This window comes from Psittacula echo (genome assembly GCF_963264785.1).
Source record: "Psittacula echo genome assembly, chromosome: 2".
NCBI lineage: Eukaryota > Metazoa > Chordata > Aves > Psittaciformes > Psittacidae > Psittacula > Psittacula echo.
The window spans coordinates 38,957,465-38,977,582 of NC_137737.1; the positions used below are offsets into that span (position 1 = coordinate 38,957,465).

The window sequence follows — 20,118 nt, forward strand, 5'->3', positions numbered from 1 at the left end:
ACACTCAACCATGCCACCCAAGGCCTCATCCAACTCCCAGCACAAGTTCCTTAGCCCTCACTCTCACTTTACATCTGATTGGAAATGATAATTTCTGTCATGTTGGGAAGTTTTGAAGAGCATAAGAGGGGTCCTAAGGTCAGAAATGGGTTTGGAGATTTTCTGCATGGGGAGTAAAGAAATGCATGTGTACAGGTAGAATATGTCAGTGAGTGGGTTAATGTGGACTGAACAGTGAGATAAATAGATGAGTTATATACATAAAAAAGAACAGTGTTAATGAAGAAAAATTAGGTTTGTAAGGAGGAAGAATTCGTTATGTGATTAATGTATTATTAATATTGAACAGGCAAAGTATATGTAAGTGGTGCAAACTATATGTAAAAGATTAGCAAATCATAAAGCTATGTAGTTTTAGTCTGCAAAGAAGATTTTATTTTCTAAGTTAGCAAGTATGATTATCTTTGTCAAACAGCTGTTATCATGTTTTACAGACACCATCCACAACAACCTTTGGAAAACAAATCCTGTGACAGGAACTCACTATCAGATAAACTCAGAGTCTCTTTTGACATGGTACCAAGCAAGAAAAAGCTGTCAGCAGCAGAATGCAGAATTATTAAGTATCACAGACGTTCGTGAAGAAATGTATTTATTAGGTAAAGTAAAAAAACAGAACATCATCAAACAAGCAAGTTAATGCATATGTTTAAAATGTAGATCATCTCCAAGAGCCTTAACGTGGATACTTATGTTTACCTTGTGAAAATAGGCCTTAAAAAAGCTTGTCCCTTTCTCACAAAAAAAATGGATTAAAATAGTGGAAAAATGTAACATATATTAAAGAAAAAAGATATCTACAATGGCATGTTTTGGTTTTCCATGCTTTAAGATTTTATTTCAAGTTTTAGTGAATAACTTAATAAATCAGTGGCATTTAATAGCTTTACTGTTTGTTTCTTTTGGCCATTTAGGGCTTACTAGTGACCTGAGTGTCAATGCAAAGCTCTGGACTGGTCTTTCCAGTGCACTTGACAGTGGCTGGCAATGGACAGGGGGCAGTCCTTTCAGATACCTAAACTGGGCTCCAGGTAAGTGCACTTTCCTGGAAAGATGATCAGCGTCTGGGTCAAAATTCTCTTCTCTTCCTCATATTATTTTCTTAAGATCTAAGTCACCATCTCACATGTTGCCATATTATGTATTTTCATAATAGTTGCTGTGACTACAAGGAAATCCAAAGGTTGAGCACTCCTGTGGAACTAAAAAACACATTTCATGTCCCCTGTTCCACTGTAAAAGATGCTGAGTTGCTTGCTATACTATCACTCCATAAGTAATTGTGTCTTCGATGAACTTTTATAAAGCTCTTTCTGTGTGCTGCCATGCTTCAAATACACTGAATTTCTTCTTGAACAGTGCATGGGAGAAGAGTGGCCAGTCTTATGTTTGAAATGCTAACCCTCTCAGCCGTCCCATTGTTGTTCCTTTGTCGCCTCTCTAGTAAATTATCACTCTAAGGAATAATTCAGTAGTGGCTTTGCAACTGCAAAAGACTTGTGTGTTCCCTCCTGTGATAAGGAGAAAATTTTCAGTGTTAACAGAGGGATTCTGTGCCTCTTTCCTAAAGGAAATCCCACTGGGGAATCTGGAAAAATATGTGGGACCTTCCAAGGTAGGAACGGCAAATGGGAAAACCAGGTGTGTGAGCGGAAACTGGGATATATCTGCCAACAGAGAAACTCCTCCTTGGATTCCTCCACTGTTGCCTCAGGTATGTTTATCGAAAAACAAGGCTATTTTTGCAGTCAGTGAGAAATACTGGGAAGATGTCATATATGCAGTGACAATATATTGTCAAAACAAAAGGATTACACTTGTTGACCTGGGTCAAACACTGAGAAGACTTTAATTTTCTTATTTTGAAGATGATATCTAGATATTGTTCATCATTTTGAAAGGTTCCAAGGGAACTAAAGAAGGCAGTGTTATATGTTTAGTCATGTTGTCCAGACCACAAGATACTAGTGAATATCCTGTACTCTGAAAAATACAGTAATGATGTGTCCTGCTGAAAGATGTGAGCCAGAGTTCACACTCCCTCTGCTCTCTCTGACCCATTTTTTTTTTCTATTCTGAAAGGAAATATTCAGAATATGGGGCTGGCACCTTTTCCCAGTTGAGTTCCCTCTCCACCTGAGGCAGACTAGGTCTTATCTGTGTGAAGAAAGGTGTGCAATCGCTTCACCTGGGAATTCCCAGCCTGTAACTAACTCTACAGTAATTCAACTACATGTATGCTGAAATATAAGATTATTCTCTGGCTCTGGGTATGAATGCCACATCATAGCTGGTGTCCTGTACATTCTAGCTGCATCCAGAGAGCTCACTGGGAATGGTTTCTGACCCATGATAACCTCCAAACCATGCGTGGATGTTGTTCAGGGCAATGCAAGTTCATGCAAGTCAAAACTGTGTCCAGGGAGCACTGAACAATGTAGGTGATCACATGCCAACATTGGGTGCACATGCTGCACTCTTCAGTTTACTATGTAGGTGCAGATCATGTGAACCTTCAAAGCTATGGAACATGGCTGGCCACTCTAATTTCACACCAAGAAATAGCCTCTGAATGAAGCATGTGGCATTTCTGTGCAGCTGGGATTTCTGACATGTCTAGTATAGCATAAACATGTCTGGGGTCTCTGATATATGGCTTGGGCTGTGCAGGAGCTCCAACTGTCTCCTGAGCACCTGGTATTTCCAGAAAGTAATATACAAAATCTCCCAAATTCAATAAGATAAATACCCTATGTAGGAAAAGGCACCCTCTTCAGTAAAACATGGTTGTACCCAGAGCCACACAGAGGGGGATTTAACAGGGAGTTGTGTCCTGAAAGTTTGCATGCCAAATTACTTAGCATTTATTTAATCCTGGAAAAGTGTTTTTCACTAGCTTCCAGCACAATTGTGGTGGAAAAATCTGTTTTGTATTCTTTGTGATTCTCAGACTTTTGCTTCTCTCCTATGCCAGTATGTGCTCCAGTATTTCAAATTCAAGTTAGTACAATTTTTTTTTTTTTGGATTAAAAGAAAACACTTAACAGGACTTCTCATTAATTGTTTGAAATAATCTTTTTAGGTGACTTAAAGCCTTTTAAGTGCCCCAGAGACTGGGCGGCCTATGCAGGCCATTGCTATAGAATTTACAGAACACCCAAAATATGGAAAGAAGCCCAGTCTTCCTGTAGAAAAGAAGACGGAGAGCTGGCGAGTATTCATAATATTGAGGAGTACAGTTTTACAGTGTCTCAGCTTGGGTACAGTAAGTATTTTATCTGGAATTACACTGTTACTATTATTCATTTGATCATTGTAACCATGATCTTAGGTGTTTGTTGGGTGTTTTTAAATATCCTTGGTCAAAAGTGGGCATGACATGTGATTGTTCCATTGTAAGACCTGCCCATACTTACAATTACCTTTGTGTTCCCAGAGCCAGAAGATGAGCTGTGGATTGGTCTAAATGACCTCAGGGTTCAAATGTATTTTGAATGGAGTGATGGGACACCTGTGACTTATACCAAATGGCATCACGGAGAGCCAACCCACACACTGAATGAGGCAGACTGCATCGTTATGAAGGGAGAGGTAAAAATCCCTCTCCCATTTTCATGCTCTCTTCTGTCCTTTGTGCCCTCTCAAAGGAAAACATGACAAAAAAATTGGAAAAAAGGTAAAAAGGACAGGGGTTTGGAAGCTTTTTATGAACTTGATTTAATTCAGGATATTTTAGGATGGAAAGAGACTAAAGACCAGATGGGGGAGGTGTCTGGTGAAGCACCAGAAGCAGTGCACTGCTTTGAGACTCAGTCTGCTCTACAATAAATCTCCCATCTGAAACTGGGTGAAGTAACTCGTCATCCATATTCAACATGGCTGATCATAGCTGCATAGTATGGTTCTTGGAGCAAGGACTTCCTTGTTTCCCCTAAGACACTTAAAATATAGGTTTATTAGGGCTACTTTGGAGTCTCATATTACTGGAGGCACAAAAAATTAGGTACAAAAAAAATTTATCTTGCTTTATATTCAGCATAAAATGACATGATATTATGGAAAAAGACTCAAACAATGCATTTTATGTATTTTATGCTTACTTGAGTCAGTATTTCCTTTCTATTGTCATCTGGTTATATGAACATAACAAATAGTATGATGGTGAGAACAGAGTGGAACAGCATGTTTCCTTCCTGTTCACATCAGTCACTGAATCTTTAATGCATGTAACCCTCATTCTCACACCTCTGAGAAAACCTGGCCCTTGCTGTCTTTATTGTGTTCCTTGTTTTGGAGTTTTGGAGAGCAAGGCAAGGAAGAGAGCTGAAATGGCCTCAGCCATTCAAAGAGAGAGGGGTTCATTTTGAGGATGGTGATTATTCTTGTTGGATCTAGATTTCTCTAGATTTCAATTCTCTTTTTCTTTTCTTCTTACCATGCTCAGGATGGATCCTGGGCTGACAGTGCTTGTGAAAAGAAACTCGGCTATGTCTGTAAAAGAAAACCTTTGGCAGAACAAGCAGGAGAAGATGAGGTTACTTACCCAGGTTGCCAGAAAGTAAGTGTAAAAGAAAAGCAGTGAAAGGTTGTTGCTTCTTACTTTCACTCCCATGATGGTATCATGAAGTCAATTATTTCGACTGTTCTTGGTGGAGCCCTAGAAAACTGCTGATTTCTTTTGTACTGATACTTCTTAGACTAATGGGGAAAATTTGTCTTAATTTACTAAAAACATAGATTGATTTTTTTTTTCCATTCCCTTACATGAGCACTCCCCTCAGCTCTCTCCTAGAGCAGAAGTGGTCACTTCATCCATAAAGGCCTCTCTCTGTAGATCATGTCAGTATTTTTTCATGTTATAGCCCACTGGTCTTGGGTTGCATGCTGCATTCTTTGGTTCAACCAATCCACCACAGGGGGCAGGAATACATGAGCTGACTTTTGTTGCAGATTGTTTGTAGCCTTCAGCAACAGCTACACTTGCACAACAAGAAGGCAGAGCTGGCTTTACACAAGGAGCTGCAAAGCGACTGTGAGTGCTTTTGCCAGCTCCAAGTCATAACCATGGCTCACTGCTCACAAAGACCCCTTGTGTGTCCTTTATCAAGGGGCAAGACATAAAGTTGTGGTGACAAAAGCTATGTTTGATTATCCTCTGTTTCTTCTCATGGCTTCTGAGGTTAATTTTGACCTGAGATGTGGTATTAATGTGGCTTTTGGAAGTGTACTGTGGTGTGCCATCTGACATCCGCTCTTGTGCATCTCTGCTGTTGACACTGGCAGGGCTGGATGAAGCACGGCTTCTACTGTTACTCCGTGGGTCAGTTGCCAGCAACATTTTCAGAAGCAAAACAAATATGTGAAGAAAACAAAGGCTACCTGGTTACCGTGAGAGACAGGTATGGAAGCATAATTCTTGTCCTTTCATAGGTACAACCAGGCTGCAAGGACCAAACAGAAATCTTTTCTTTGCTGTTGTTCAGTGTCTGGTGTGGTACCACTCCTTTGCTGGGAAATTTATGTTGGCACTGAAGAAGTGTTACAAAATACACCAGGGTCTTTTATGTCATCAATATAAGCATTCAAGCCATTGCTATTACACGCCTAAGCTGTTGTTGACTCTGTTTTTTTTAATCAACAACCCCAGATTGCCAGATTGTTTAAAACTTATTGAACTAAAAATGAATAAGCATGCAACTATTTATTTCTTCTGAATATGAGCTTTTCAGCCTTTTCTTTGCAATAGGAAGATCCAGAGACACACCCTTTTCTAGAATAATTTAAACATCTAGATGTTATCATAAAGCTCAGTAAAACACTGTAGCACTTATTTATACAGAATGAATAATATTATATGTACATTAATACTAGTACTGTTTGGCTTATGTTCATTGTGCATTATAAAATAAAAATAGAACCACTCTAAATTCTAAACATGATTCACATTACCAAAATAGAAAATAAAAATTAATTTACATGATAATTAAATATAAATAAAATAAAAAAAAATATGATTATACGACGATTAGAACATCTTCAATCCATACTGAACTTTCCCCACGTATTAACAAGTCACCATAACTTTATCAGATTTGCTACAATGAACTGTTTGGAGAAATGAACAAATCATGATAAAATGTGACACATCCGATTGGTATTTATTCTTCACAGGTATGAACAAGCTTTTCTGACTTCTGTAATTGGATTAAATCCAGCAAAGTATTTCTGGATTGGTTTCTCAGACACAGAGGAGCAGGGAACGTTCAAGTGGGCTAGTGGGGATGTGGTCACCTTCACACACTGGAACGCAGGAATGCCCGGTACGTGCCATGGGGGCCACCAACTTTCCACTTTGGGGATCCAAGCAATGAGTGCTTGAAAGCTAAATAGCAGTTTAGCAACTCTTCTGGCATAAAGTGGCAGAAACAGCAGTGCAGCTTTCCGCTTGTGCTACAGGGATTAAATCTGGGGTCATGGTAACTCCTTCCAGTAGACTACCTGGGACCACATGTCTCTATTGATATAATTCGCTCTTTGTTGTTTGATAGTATTGATAAATGATCCATAGTAAAATGTAAAAAGAATAAAATATGTAATGTATTTAAAATGTAAAAATGATAAAATTTCTTTTTATGATTTAATTGAAATGCATGTGAGCAACTGTGAGCAATTGACATCCAAACACGCTGGGGACAGGTTACACTTAAGTAAATAACACATGCTTTGAAAAGACCCAGGCATTTATCAATAAGATCTGAAAATTTTGTTTCATAAAGGAAGGGAGCCAGGCTGTGTGGCCATGATAACAGGAACTTCAGCTGGATTATGGGATGTTTTGAACTGTGAAGAAAACAACATGTTTCTCTGCAAGCAGCTGGTAGAGGGAGTGACCCCCCCTCCTCCTCTGACAACTACCCCTCTCCCATCATGCCCAGAGGGATGGCAGTCTGTTCCTCAGAGCAGCTCCTGCTTCAAAGTAGGTGTTTAATTTCTGAATGCAAACGTTTGTAATTTCAAATGACAATATATCTCATGTATGCATAGAAGGGGGATTTTACCCTGCTTACCTGATAGGTAGTCTGTGGTAACATGTCTCCAGTATCACCAAGTAGTGTGGCTGGGAAGTGCTATGAAGTGATGTATATAGGTTGAACTGAAGTTTGGAGTCTGAGATGATAGAAAAAGCAAAGTTGCCATAATCAAATTAGCTAGATGATCACAAGCTCATGGTTGCACAATTAAATAGTAAGTGATAAAACTAGAGACCAGGAGACCAGAAGAAAGATAGAAGGCCAGAATTCTGTTTCTAAATTTCAGTAATATCCAGCACAGTATTTAGTGGTCCACTTTTTATAGATTTTTCAGGAAGGAAGGGAGAAAATGCAAACATGGTTTGGTGCAAGAGATTTTTGCAGAGCCATTGGAGGAGATCTGGCATGTATCCACAGTGAAGAAGAACAAAACCTAATAGCTAGCTTGTGAGTATCTGCATAGTCCATTGTTTAAATATAACGAAAATATAAATAATCACCTTTCTGAATGGCAGAAATTATCAACTTCTACTTTGCAAGATTGTGTATATGTTTGCAAAGTGGCAGAATAAAATGGGTAGAAAGAGGTAACCAAAAGGATTTCTTGATAGGCTTCTTGGAAGGTGGTATGCATTGAAGTAGCCTGAACATAACACAAAAATGCAAGGATCATCAAAATTGGTTTCAACTGAGTTTAGTTCAAAGAGATCAAACTGATCTTTTTAGCTTATTTGTATTTGATCAGTAGACGAAATACTCTTGAGTAAAGGAAGAGTTTGTGCTGTTTACCTTCCTTAATTAAGGAGGAAAACTGGGAGACTGAACCTGACCTATTGATGTGCTTATATAAATGTTTACGTCAAGCCTACGTGTACAGATGGGTCTGAATTTGGATGTTTCAGCTACTTAGTGGAACCAAGACCTTAAAATATATTTACATTTAACTGAGTATTTCTGGACTCGTGACATCTGTGATCTTTCCCATGGAGCTCTGTGTTTCACTGCTGCATGCAGTGCCAGGGCATTTTTTGTCACATAACAATTGAATGATTACTTTATATGAATGTCTCAAATAATACTTCAAGCATCAAAACATGTCAAACATGAGAATAATGTAATGATATACCTCTTCCTTCTCTATTTTGCACTTTGTCTGATTGTCTATATTCGTAATCATTCAGAAAGAGGGATTATCATCACTTCTCTTACTGGATGGGTTTAAGTGCTTTGGACTCCGACAGTGGATTTACATGGAGTGATGGCTCACCAGTGAGTAAATGATTTATTTTTCCAGCTTTTTGTCTAATTTCCACTGGATGTCTTGGCAAACAGCTCTCTCAACCCCTCCTGGTTTTATCTTTTGATAGTTCATAGTTTTAGATAACAATATGACATTTTGAATAATGAAATAACACCAAAGGTGATGGAGTATCTCTCTTGATCTAAGCAAATTTGGTTGTACTAATCTCTATATTCCCATTTGTCATTTTCTGTTAAAAATAAGTTTGTATGTCTACACAAGCTAGGCTTTGTTTCCCTTGCTGTCTTAGGTAGATGAGGTCTGCAGGGCCCAAGTCCCTATGACAGCACTGATGAATTATCTTAGTTTGAAACATTGGAGCAGGATAAGCAACCCAGAGGTCAGAGGGCGCTACTTTGATGCTTCTTTCTAAAGCTTGACAGAAGAACTTCATGTCTCCTGATGACAAAGAAGTCAACAGCTTCTTGGCTGACTAACAGGGTTTATAAATATACTGACAAATCATGCTATGCAAGGGTCATGTCCTTCTTGTTGCAAGGTCTGGCATCAAAGCACAAGACAGACCACAAAATCAAATGAAGTACATTCTTCCTTAACAGGATGATATATAAGACAATTGTTTCACTTTAAAAGGAAGACAGTAACAAGGCTGTGCTTCCACTATAGGTAAATTTTGAAAAATGGGCAAACGGAGAACCAAACAATTATGATGGAAATGAAAAATGTGGTGTGTTTAATGGCTACACTTACATGAATTGGAATGATTTATTTTGTGAACATATGCAAGGCTATGTTTGTCAAATAAAAAAAGGTAAGATAACTTTCTTTCTTCAACAACTTTTAGAGGCATATAGGAATACCCTTTCCAGGTCAGATTACACTCTCTGCATATATTAGAGCCAGCTGTGCTATCAAGTACAATGAAATATTCAATGCATTTTAATTTGAGTAAAAGCAGTTTAAAACAATGAATTCGTCCATGAGATGCACATGTAAGTTTGGGATGTATACGCAGCAGGTTAAGGAAGCAAAATACAGAAGCCTAAATTTGAGCATAGTTTCTCTATCCTTAACTTGTGATCAACAGCAACATGGTATTTTGCTGAATGTGACACCTTTTTCTCAGATATTCTGAGAAACTGTGTGACAAAAATAAGCATACTGAGTAAGATCAATTTTATTACTGGGAATTGAAATGCTAACACCTGTATAAATATATTTCATTGAGAGATGTCTGAGAAACATACTCAGTTGTTGATTTAAATTGCAGGAGCACCACTGAAACCAGAGCCTGCTTCTACATTCAGTAAGTCTTGTAGTTCCAATAACAGAAATTAATTAACATATAATGATGTTAATTTCTATGACAGACTGCTTGATGTTTTACCTTGCAGATTATGAATATGTTGTTGGTGAAGACGACTGGATAATATATAATCACAAGGAATACTACTTCAGCAGGGAACCAATGCCTATGGAAAGAGCCAGAGACTTTTGCAAGAAGAATGGTGGTGATCTTGCTGTCATTGAGGGTGAAAGTGAAAAGAATTTTCTTTGGAAATATGTAAGAAACATGTTTTATTTAGGCAAATGCACCGTTCTGTCCTGCACTGAGGCACCTTTCTCACTGGCTTGTGAAATACTAAAAACCAGTTTCCATCATAAAAAAATCAGTGCCACCTTTCACAGGCTTAGGAGCTTTACCATAATCATTATTTTGCTAAATTGCTACATGTAGACAAATCCTCAGCTTCTTTTCATGGACACTGTGGGTGCAACCTTCAAAAACCTTGCCCCGTTTCTTTTTCATTCCATTCTGCTTTTAAAAAACCTTAAATACTGAAATTTTGAGGAAAATTCTGTATTTTGCAGTTCAGGCACAGAATTCCACATCTACATACTATGCAATTGTACAACTGAAACCAAAGCATTTTTTTGAGAGCTTGCTTATTTTGTTTGAAATCTGTTTTCTTACAGCTCATTAAAATTCTGTTTTGTTTGTTTGGTTTGTTTTATTTGTTTTTTTGTTCTAGGCTTTCTATAAAGACTGGGGAAATAGTTTTTATATTGGCTTAAGTGTGAGCCTTGACAAGACATTTGGGTAAGTAAAAAACAATTAAGTTTGCTAGACTCATAATGTGAATATTTGGCATGGCTGTGTCTAAGAGACTGTTGAAGCTCAATGACAGCCACAACCTGTCTACAAGACATGTTTTGGCATTAAGTTTTAAAATATGATCCTGGTCCTCAGGGAAGCACTTCTCAGATAATATTTTCACTATCCATTTCCTCTTCTTTTGGTTCTATACTCTGCTTTCGTATTGTAAGGCTGAGATGTTCACTCACAGTCAGTGCAGTAGCACCCCCTTTTCTTTGTTAGATGGAAGATAAAATTGACATTACAGAATATGCAAATAGCAAAGAAAAAAACCTCTCAAAACCTGCAGTAAGAGTCATCATGGTGTTTTTTAGAGATTAAATTTTAATACTGGAGAACATTTGTCTGAAAGGTAATTTCTAAATGGTTGTACTGTCAGAGCCCAGGAGGGCAGGACAGCTTCAAGCTACATGGAGTCATTATTCTTCTACAAATGCCTTGGGAAACAAAATATCCTGGGAATGTCCTAAATCTCCTCTGGAGCCTTAGATGAGTTACAGACACGTATCTCCTGTGGCACTCTTCTTCCCTCCCCACTCCCTGTCTCTTTTTATAGAGACTACCCTTGGGATTTGAAGCTTGGTCGTATGAGTCTCAGCGTCTTCATTTCAATCTTTCCTGTGTTGCCTCAGGATGTCTTTCTTGGCCACAAGCCACAGAGACTAAACAGTCTCATCTCCTGGGGCTCCTACTTTCTACATAACACCCATTGCTCAAAATGCTTTCTACATAACACCCATTGTTGTTTGTCCAGTTCTCCATTGCTTCCTCACCAGTTTCATCCTCCTCCCTGCTGGATGGTGGTGACGCTATTTGTCTTTATAATATTTCTCCTGGTTTATTATGTACTGTTTTTTCCTGTTTAGCTTGGGAGGTTTGCAAGTGGAAGCAGCTAGGCATCCTGCTGAATTCATTATTTGTAGTTCACTTGCAAAAACACACATACAGTTGCTTAGTCTCCAAAACTGAAAAACCACTAAATTGCCCTGGAGCCGATGTCTGACAGCTCTTGGTCTTGGCAGATTACCCACCTGACTTTCCTCCTTCCAGCACACTGAGGCTTTTTCATTTTTTCTTGGCTACTTTTTGAGAATAAATTTGTGAATCACCAAACTAGGAAACAATTTTTGCAGATCTGAAATCAATAGCTGTATAATATTAAAGATTTCCTTTGTTTAACAAAATGGTTCCAAGTGGTCCCTAGTATGTTCAAAGCTCTCTCTTACCCTACAAGATCTTACAGTATTGCTTTTGGACACAAGAATTTACTAAAACAGGGTCAGATTTCAGTTTCTGTGCCCCACAGAAAGCCAGGTCCAGTGCCACACACTGCTGTGTTTCCTACAGGCTATCAATGCTCAGAGACCAAGAAAGGCTAGGACCACCAGTTGAGATGGTTAATTCAGACCTGGTCCAGGTCAACAGAATAGGCAGTTGATATAATGATTTTTTTTACTAATTCAAAAGTGGAAGGTCTTGGTTTTCTTTCACCAGAGAACAGCATGTTAATAAGCTAGGATAATAGGAAACTTGAAATACAAATCTCAACTATGTCCTTTACAAAAAGATGTTAACTAATTCAACTAAAAATTATAATTCCCCTAAATTACTTCTTTCAGGTGGATGGATGGATCGCCGGTGAACTATGTTGCCTGGGCTCCAAATGAGCCAAATTTTGCAAATAATGATGAAAACTGTGTGGTCATGTATACCCAGACAGGTAGGTGCTGTGCCATTCAGTCTGCAGGTGTAGCATAGGATTGGGAGGGCTGCGTGTGCATTTCCGTATATTTAACCCATTGGATTATATCTGCAATTTCATTCTTAGCTTTGTCAGAAAATTTTAATGTGAACAAATCAGTTAATCATCAGACTACCTGCAGATAGAATCAGTATTGTTTCTCCTCTAACCTCTGTCCATTTTATGACTTTTTCAAGGACATCAGCTGTCTAATACCATTTGTGCAGTTCCTAATAATCTAGGACTTGAGCATGTCTTTGATTGTTACTAAACAATGATATACTCTATTTTAATTAAAGTGAATACGAACATCCATTAATACAGACAGTTGGAAGTAATTGTGCTTACACTGGCTAAGCACTTAGTCTTCTTTGGAGCAGTTAATATCTTTTACTTTTTTAGCATTTCTAGCCTCAAAATTTGTAGGTGAGGTAGTCTTCCTAGGCTCTATTAGAAGTCAATGGAAGGAAATGAACACTTCGGGAAGCAAATGCTATGTCCTGTTTGGGAGATCTTCTTTCAGATAAGACGAATTACGTCCTTAACTTCACTGAATTATGAAAATATCTCCATTAAACATAAGGTGTGATCAGCTCTGCTGTAAATAATTACCTTGTAACTGTCTGCAGCTAATGAAATGAATGTCATTTTCTTATTCATTCTTGATCCATAAAATAGGGATGATGATGTTAATGTTATACTCTTACATCACAGTCCTGTAGGGAGAAAATTACCAAGGAGACTATAAGACTGAGAATCTCAGGTAGTAAGGTAACAAAGATCAAGTACCTTATATAGATAGAGTGATCCTAGAAGTCTTATAGATCTTTACAGAGGTGAACTAAGCCTTTGAACTAAAACTCAGCTTTCATAATGATATGGGTTTGCAATATTGAAATATGTCTGTTCTCAGACAAAATATTCATATGCTGAATTTTGCTGGAAACATGAATATTTCTGAGGAACATATTTAAAGATTACTTCTTATTTCTGGGGGAGAGAAATACTAGGAAAGGACACTTTCTATCCCAGTCTCAGTTGCACTTTGTTTTTGTTTTATTCTAATTTGCTTTCAGGTGCATGGAATGATCTCAACTGTGGCAGCATTGAGTTATTCATCTGTGAAAGGCTTAACTCTACTGTTCGTCCAACTGTTGCTCCCACTGCACCACCACCAAAGGGTGGGTGTCCAGAAGGCTGGCTCCTTCTTGACAACAAGGTACAGTATGAAGTGTCAGGATATTGTATTTTGAAAATAAAAGAATGAAAACAATCTGATTGAGGATTTCACTGTATCAGTGAAAATCCTGTACCAGGGTTTTCAGTTATCACAAAATAAATTCTGATTGTATTTGAAGACTCTATAAATATGATTCCTGAAATAGAAGTTATAGCCTCTATTGGGATCACAGCAGTTATTAAGGAGGTCATGAGATGTACCAGAAGAAAGCTTCAGGTCTTATATTTGCTAGTGTTTTGTGTTGCCAAGGATGGCTGAACAACTTTACTTGTGTGGAGCTGTTGTATATTCTCATATATTGCACTGAGCTTGTCTGCCTGACACAGGTTGCCTGGACACTTATTAGTCTCTTGTCTACTATGCATTGGCTCTTAATCCTCAAAAGCACTTTCCCTTGAGCAAATTTATCAGTCTTTTTTCTGTAACCAATCATCTGCTAAGGTTTTTAAATAAAGCTTCAACACAGTTTATTATTTAAGTTCACTCTTAGCCTTCTCAAAAGACAAAAGTTCAGGATAAGAGCCTATATGTATTTAAAATCCATAGATTATCATCAATGAAGCTATAAAAGGTAATTGCTCCCAAATTGCCTGATTAACTTTTCATTTGCATGCTTTAAATAGCGCATTTTTGTTGCTTGACTCTGGCAAAGCTGTCTAATGACATCTTGGTTAAATCATATTACAAGAAATGGTAAATTTGTGGTTTTCTTTGTAATGTCAGAATCATTCTCTTTCTGTGATTGATTATCCTGTGAGAACAAAACTTGGTTTGTCAAACAGGGCAACAGAAGCTGAGATGTTCAGCATCAGTAACATGTCTTAAACTTGTTTGTTTTCTGAGGTCTTCTTAGGTATTCCTCCCACAAAGTCATACCTCTAAAGTGTCCTCAGAAGCTTTAACATAAGTTTTACTAAAACATTAGACGGACATATTCTAACCGTATGCTAAAATATTGGGGTTTATATTAGTTTTCTACTACAGAACTTTTCTTTCATAAAGACCTAAAGACAAGTCAGATATTACTGCTAAGGCAGCTAATTTTGCTTTTTGCTTAAAATGTCCAGCTTATCTTTTTTGTTACAAACAGAGATGCTTTCACCAGAAATTATAATGCCATTCATTTACAGATTTGGCACACTTCTCTTTTCCAGTGTTTCAAAGTATTTGGCTTTAATGAAAATGATACGTTGACATGGCACGCTGCACGGAACAATTGTATTGATTTGGGAGGAAACCTGGCGACTATATCAAGAAAGGAAATGCAAGGTATAAAGTACCAATGTTTTGATACTGGATTGCACATAAAGTAATTCCTGATAAACAGATTAAAACAGGCATTATAGCTTCTAAAATATGCTGTTATTTATGCCATATTAATGTATATTTATGTTGAAAGAGAAATGACACCTTTGGAAAATTGCTTGCATAGGTTTTAGTGTCTTGACTAGTTTTAAAATCATAGCTTTGGGATTAATATAAGACATACAAAAGAACTCAAATATTATGATTTTATATTAGGGGCTTGTCATATAATAAAAAGTCTATTTGTATAATTTTTTTAAAGTGTACTTGTGAAAATAGCACACAAAGGGAGTAATATCCTAACCAAATCACTATGCACCTAGCTGCCGAGGCAAATGTTGTGGGTGTCAATGGAGGACACGTCCTCAGGCAGCAGAAAGCTCCAATACTGGAATCCCCACTTCCCTGTGCTCCCCTTGCTTTGCTGGACCTCAGCCTCCTGCCCTTTCTGCTCAGCATGTTACAGGATTTTAAAGAGGCCTCATGTTTGCTCTGGAAATGTAATGCCTCAGGTCTTGAGGGCTGCACGTGACCATCTCCTAGCTCACCCCATCAGTGCCTGTGGTTTATACCTTTTTCTATAGCAAAGGAAGGACATTCTTCTAGTGGAAAGTTAGTCTAGGCAGGAGCTAAGGGAAACAGCATCTGACCTTCCAAAAAGATGAGATCCCAGTATATACGTATTTGGATATTAAGTAGTTTTGTTTGTGTTATGGCTATTTAGAAATGAAGTTATCAAGTCTGGTTACGAAGACGTTATCAAACAAAAAAAGGAAGTGCACAGTCTGTAGACTCATTTCCTACGTGCCAAGGTTTAGTGTACCCATGTTAATTTCTGTAATGCCATTAACACGTTTTTCCCTGCTCAGACGATGAACAACATGAGAGAATACACATAAATTCACACTTTCTTAAAAATTTGCCCATCTTTGAGTTTAGAAATACTTTTTCTGGCTTTAACATCAGATGACTATGTATTATTTTTATTTTTTATCATAAGATTGCCACTTTATTGAAAAAGAGAAAACAAAACCTCATCATCCTGGTTCCATGCACTCTAAAGTCTCCACTGTTGGGAAAGGTGCATTCAGTTTCACTTGTACAATTTTTTTGTTTTCCTTCAGCTTCCCTCATGTCCATCTTAAAAAATGCTGCAACTGATGCTTGGATTGGACTGAATGACATAAATCAGGAGCATACATACTTGTGGACAGATGGAAGCCCGGTTTACTATACAAACTGGGCAAAAGGATCCCGAAGTTATTATAGTAAGGTAAACATTAGTATTTGTTTATCACTTAAACATTATAACTTTGGTAGATGAATAAAATGTCACATATTTTCATGTAATGTAGCTACAACTGTATTTTCTGTAAAGTTTCCTTTATGAAAATTTTTAGCAATCCTATTGCTTTTTAAAACCAGAGGAATTATGTGGGAGATCTACCTTCACACGTTTTTTTTCTAACTTAACTTCTGTGTTTTGTTGTGATTCTGTATAAATCCAGCAAAGTGGAAGCATTATGGAAAACTCAGACAAGTGAGAAATTTCTCTCACTTTACTATGACTGATCAGAGATTCAAATAAGCCATAGTAGTAGTGACAGTATAATTTTGAGATATGGTGAGTGTTATTTAGGCTTGATGAAAATACCCAGACGACTGTATGTACATTTCTTGGTGCTGAGCTTATTAAGATGAATTCATTGAACAAAATCCTCAAACGAAGGAGACTGAGTCTTCCTTCCTTAGTTTTATCTTCTCCCTTTAATCTTCATTCTGAAAGTTCTTTCCTCTATGCTGTGAAATTTTCAGCATTGTTATACATTTTTAATTGCAAGGCAGAACTGAGTGTTATTCAAAAATTATAAAATGGCTAGCGTAGAACACTGCTCGATAGTGCTGTTTCTGTACACATGTGCTAGCTTTACCAAGCTTCTCTCTTTTTCATGACAGAATTTCTCTGAGTTCAGCTGAAATGGGAAAAAGGTCTGTGAGGTCCAATCTCTGCTGCCATCCAGGCTAAATGCTTACTGTCATATTACTGCTCCTGACCATTGCTTGTTTGAGTTCATATGGATGACCTTCATATAATTCATCTGTGTGGGTCTGCATGTGATTGCTGTGTCTGTATGGCCAGAAGGAGCATGAGTGTTTCTTACCTATCTACATCTTTTTCTTGTGAATCTCATTTACCTGTAGGAAGACTGTGTCTTTATGAAGAAGAGCCCTATTGAACAGGCAGGAAAATGGAAAGATGAAGACTGTAAAACAAGCAAAAGCTACATATGCCAAAAAAAATCAGGTGAGTTTTATTTCACAGGTTCCTAGTACAGCTGAATTTTGTGATTACGTCAAACTGGTATTAAAAATATCTTTCCTGTATTCAACCCTATTTTAACTGAAATAAATCTGACACTGTTACAGGCACTGCAGGCTATTTTAACAAAATGAGCACAAATTTAATTTTTTTTGAGAAAAACTCTTAATTTTTTCCTATTTTAAGGACTAGACCAACGAATTAATAAAATTAAAAAACTATGGATCATCATGTATTTTATTATTTTTAGTGATCAGATCAGGGAGAGAGAGAGAACAGTACTTTGTCTTAATAGGGACAAATTTTTCAAAAACTGTTCCTTGTAAAAAATAAAACAAATACTAATATACCATGGAAAAAGTGAAGGAATTGTTCCCTTTAATGCCCTACGTCATTGCAGTATGCTTTGGGAAGGTCTGGAGCTTACAAGACATGTTCCTAGAGGTGATACAGTTATTTATGTCAAAAAGTCATTCTGACAAGAACTAAAAAAGTTTTGCCACAGAAGATGAAAACATGGCTTTCATCACTGCAGTGATAGTTGGGACGCATCTTAATTTGTTATTGCAACCTCTCTTAATTACTTTACTATTCCAGTACACTAGATCTTCTCTCAGATATAGGTATAACCAAGATAAAGCATTTGACTTTCATTTTGTCTGTTTGCTTATTACAGATCCCAAACTGCAAAGCTCCCAACCTGTAGTTCCAATGTTTGGCTATAACAAATATGGTGATGACCGTTATGCAGTCATCAACTACAAAATGAGCTGGGAAGAAGCAGAGATGAACTGCAGAGACCAGTCTTCAGAACTCGCCAGTGTTTTGGATCCTTATTCTGAATCTTACCTGTGGTTACAGATATTAAAGCACGGGGAGCCTGTATGGATTGGTCTTACCAGCAATACGGTGAGTCCACCAAATGCTTGTGACAATCATACCGCTACCCTAGATTATCATAGATCAGCCATATTTCTTGCTCAGAGGTTGACAGGATCCACTGCTCTTTGCTCCTGTGTGAGTGCTATTGGTCAGATCCATGAACATGTGGCAGACATCAAAACCTTGCTTGGCCATAATGTAAGGTAGAGCTGCGCTGCCACAGGCCACGTTTCAAAGGCCACCGAGGATGTAGCTGCGGTGGACAGTGGCTTCAGTGGTAAAAGTGGGTGAGAGGTTTCCATTTCCTATGCTATGGTCTACCACATGCTCATGTAGGGGAGCATTGCCATTTCTCAAGACATATTTTGGAGCACACCACAGAAAAGACTAGTTAAAAATAGTTTGTTCTTTGTGAGGTTATTTCTAGTTTTGGTTTAATTCGCAGCCTAGCACTACAACAGCTTGTGATGGGCAACAGGGAAAATGGGAAAGGGCAGTGTAGAAGCAGGAAAAGACCTCTGGCAATGAGGACACCTTAGGCTGGTTTTTGGAGCTGAAGCCAGTGTCTTGAGAAATACTGCCAACAAACTCAGTCCATGAAGAGTGGGAAGGTCTGAAAGGGGAAACATCTATTAGGAGCATGTAAAAAGAACATGAAAAAAGAAGACATAGTAAATACTTGTGGAACTGGAGTTGTAAGGAAATCGAGAGAGGTAGAGCTGAAGCTTGGTGAGACATACGACTAAGAGAGGACACAGGTGCTTAAGTGAGAGGAACTGGTGCCTCATGGCAGCTGGAGCAGACACTGGGGAACAAGGATTAGACAGGAAGCTGGGATGAAACATGGCCAAGGACTTCAAAGGAAAAATGACAGGAAAGGAAGTGACACAAAGAACTGGATGGGAGCCTGACTCCAAAGAACACAGAAAGAAGGAGTTAGGCTGCACAGGATGTAGGTGAAAGGAGCCATGGATGTGACTCATGTTGATCATCCTCTGCAAATAGTGGTGAAATCCACTGAAAAAAACCCCACATGAGTAGCTTGTCTTTGGTAGCTGGTCCTTGCAAGAACTAGAAGCCTAGAATAAGCCTTGTTAGCATGGGTGGCAGAGGTCTGTGGTGTGTCCCCCATGAGAAACGTCATCAATGTTTTTCTCTCCAGTGGAACTTCTACTTTTTGTATTTGTTTCTAAATATAGAGAGAAGGCTGTGTCACAGGAATACTAAGAGTGGTTTCTCTTCAATCTTTATTTGATCTGTGTGTATATGTGGACTTTTTTGATAAAATCTTCAACTTTATATTCACATTTGTTACCGCAAGGACCTTTTTCCATTTAGCTCATGAGATGAGCCATGTCTATTGCATAGTGTAGGTGGTGCACTAAAAGAGCATCTGTAGGACCACTGCCCTAATTGCTGTGGAGAGTGGAAGCCAGGGCCAGACTGATACGTCTTCATGGCAGAGGATTAATTGATTTTGTGCAAGAAACTGTGATTCTGATTTTTTCCTAATTTTTTATATACCTTCATGTGGAATCTTAATGTTCTTTCAATCTGATGCTTGTAAGTGACATGATCTTTATTGTTATTTGCTTTTAGACTAGTGGCCGTTACATATGGTCAGATAGAAGGAGAAGCAGGTATCACAACTGGGCCACTGGAGAACCGAATAAGAACAGAGCTTGTGTCTATTTGGATATGGATGGGTTTTGGAAGACAGCATCTTGCAATGAAACATTTTTATCAATCTGTAAACAATCCAATGGTAAGTTGTAAATGGAGGAAACATGATTTGGGAGGCTAGAATTTAAATTAATAGCTTTATTTGAATGCAGCTTTCCCACAAGTGCAAAGATTGTGATAGATAGTATATGCCTTGTGATAAACTATTGCTTTCATTACAGAAGAACTCCCAGATCCAGTCTGTCTTGAGTGATTTCCAGATATTTCAAATCACAAGCTAGTCAACATATGCACATCATAAACACAACTTCAATATTTCATGCCACATGCAATAATTCTTTTCTGCACCTTGGTTGTCAAGACCTGCAAATATATTTTTATATTTAAAAGTATCTTTCATAATATCAGGAGATAAGAAATTTCTCTCAGGTAGCAGA

The 20,118-nt window shown here is 37.9% G+C and overlaps 1 protein-coding gene across 1 annotated transcript in view; it reads left to right on the forward strand.

The window, feature by feature from the left end:
* LOC308218077 (macrophage mannose receptor 1-like) overlaps positions 1–20,118 on the forward strand; it is a gene marked incomplete at both ends in the record, with an annotated part of 29,489 nt that overhangs the window by 4,232 nt on the left and 5,139 nt on the right. Inside the window, 22 exons of the mRNA XM_080611683.1 lie at positions 495–659; positions 975–1,091; positions 1,631–1,774; positions 3,143–3,325; positions 3,497–3,651; positions 4,505–4,618; positions 5,344–5,459; positions 6,232–6,384; positions 6,841–7,036; positions 7,417–7,538; positions 8,273–8,360; positions 9,019–9,163; positions 9,623–9,658; positions 9,747–9,916; positions 10,386–10,453; positions 12,130–12,230; positions 13,328–13,470; positions 14,646–14,760; positions 15,921–16,069; positions 16,999–17,101; positions 17,793–18,025; positions 19,598–19,763. Coding sequence (XP_080467809.1) covers positions 495–659; positions 975–1,091; positions 1,631–1,774; positions 3,143–3,325; positions 3,497–3,651; positions 4,505–4,618; positions 5,344–5,459; positions 6,232–6,384; positions 6,841–7,036; positions 7,417–7,538; positions 8,273–8,360; positions 9,019–9,163; positions 9,623–9,658; positions 9,747–9,916; positions 10,386–10,453; positions 12,130–12,230; positions 13,328–13,470; positions 14,646–14,760; positions 15,921–16,069; positions 16,999–17,101; positions 17,793–18,025; positions 19,598–19,763 — 2,982 coding nt within the window. The remainder of the gene's footprint in view (positions 1–494; positions 660–974; positions 1,092–1,630; positions 1,775–3,142; positions 3,326–3,496; positions 3,652–4,504; positions 4,619–5,343; positions 5,460–6,231; positions 6,385–6,840; positions 7,037–7,416; positions 7,539–8,272; positions 8,361–9,018; positions 9,164–9,622; positions 9,659–9,746; positions 9,917–10,385; positions 10,454–12,129; positions 12,231–13,327; positions 13,471–14,645; positions 14,761–15,920; positions 16,070–16,998; positions 17,102–17,792; positions 18,026–19,597; positions 19,764–20,118) is intronic.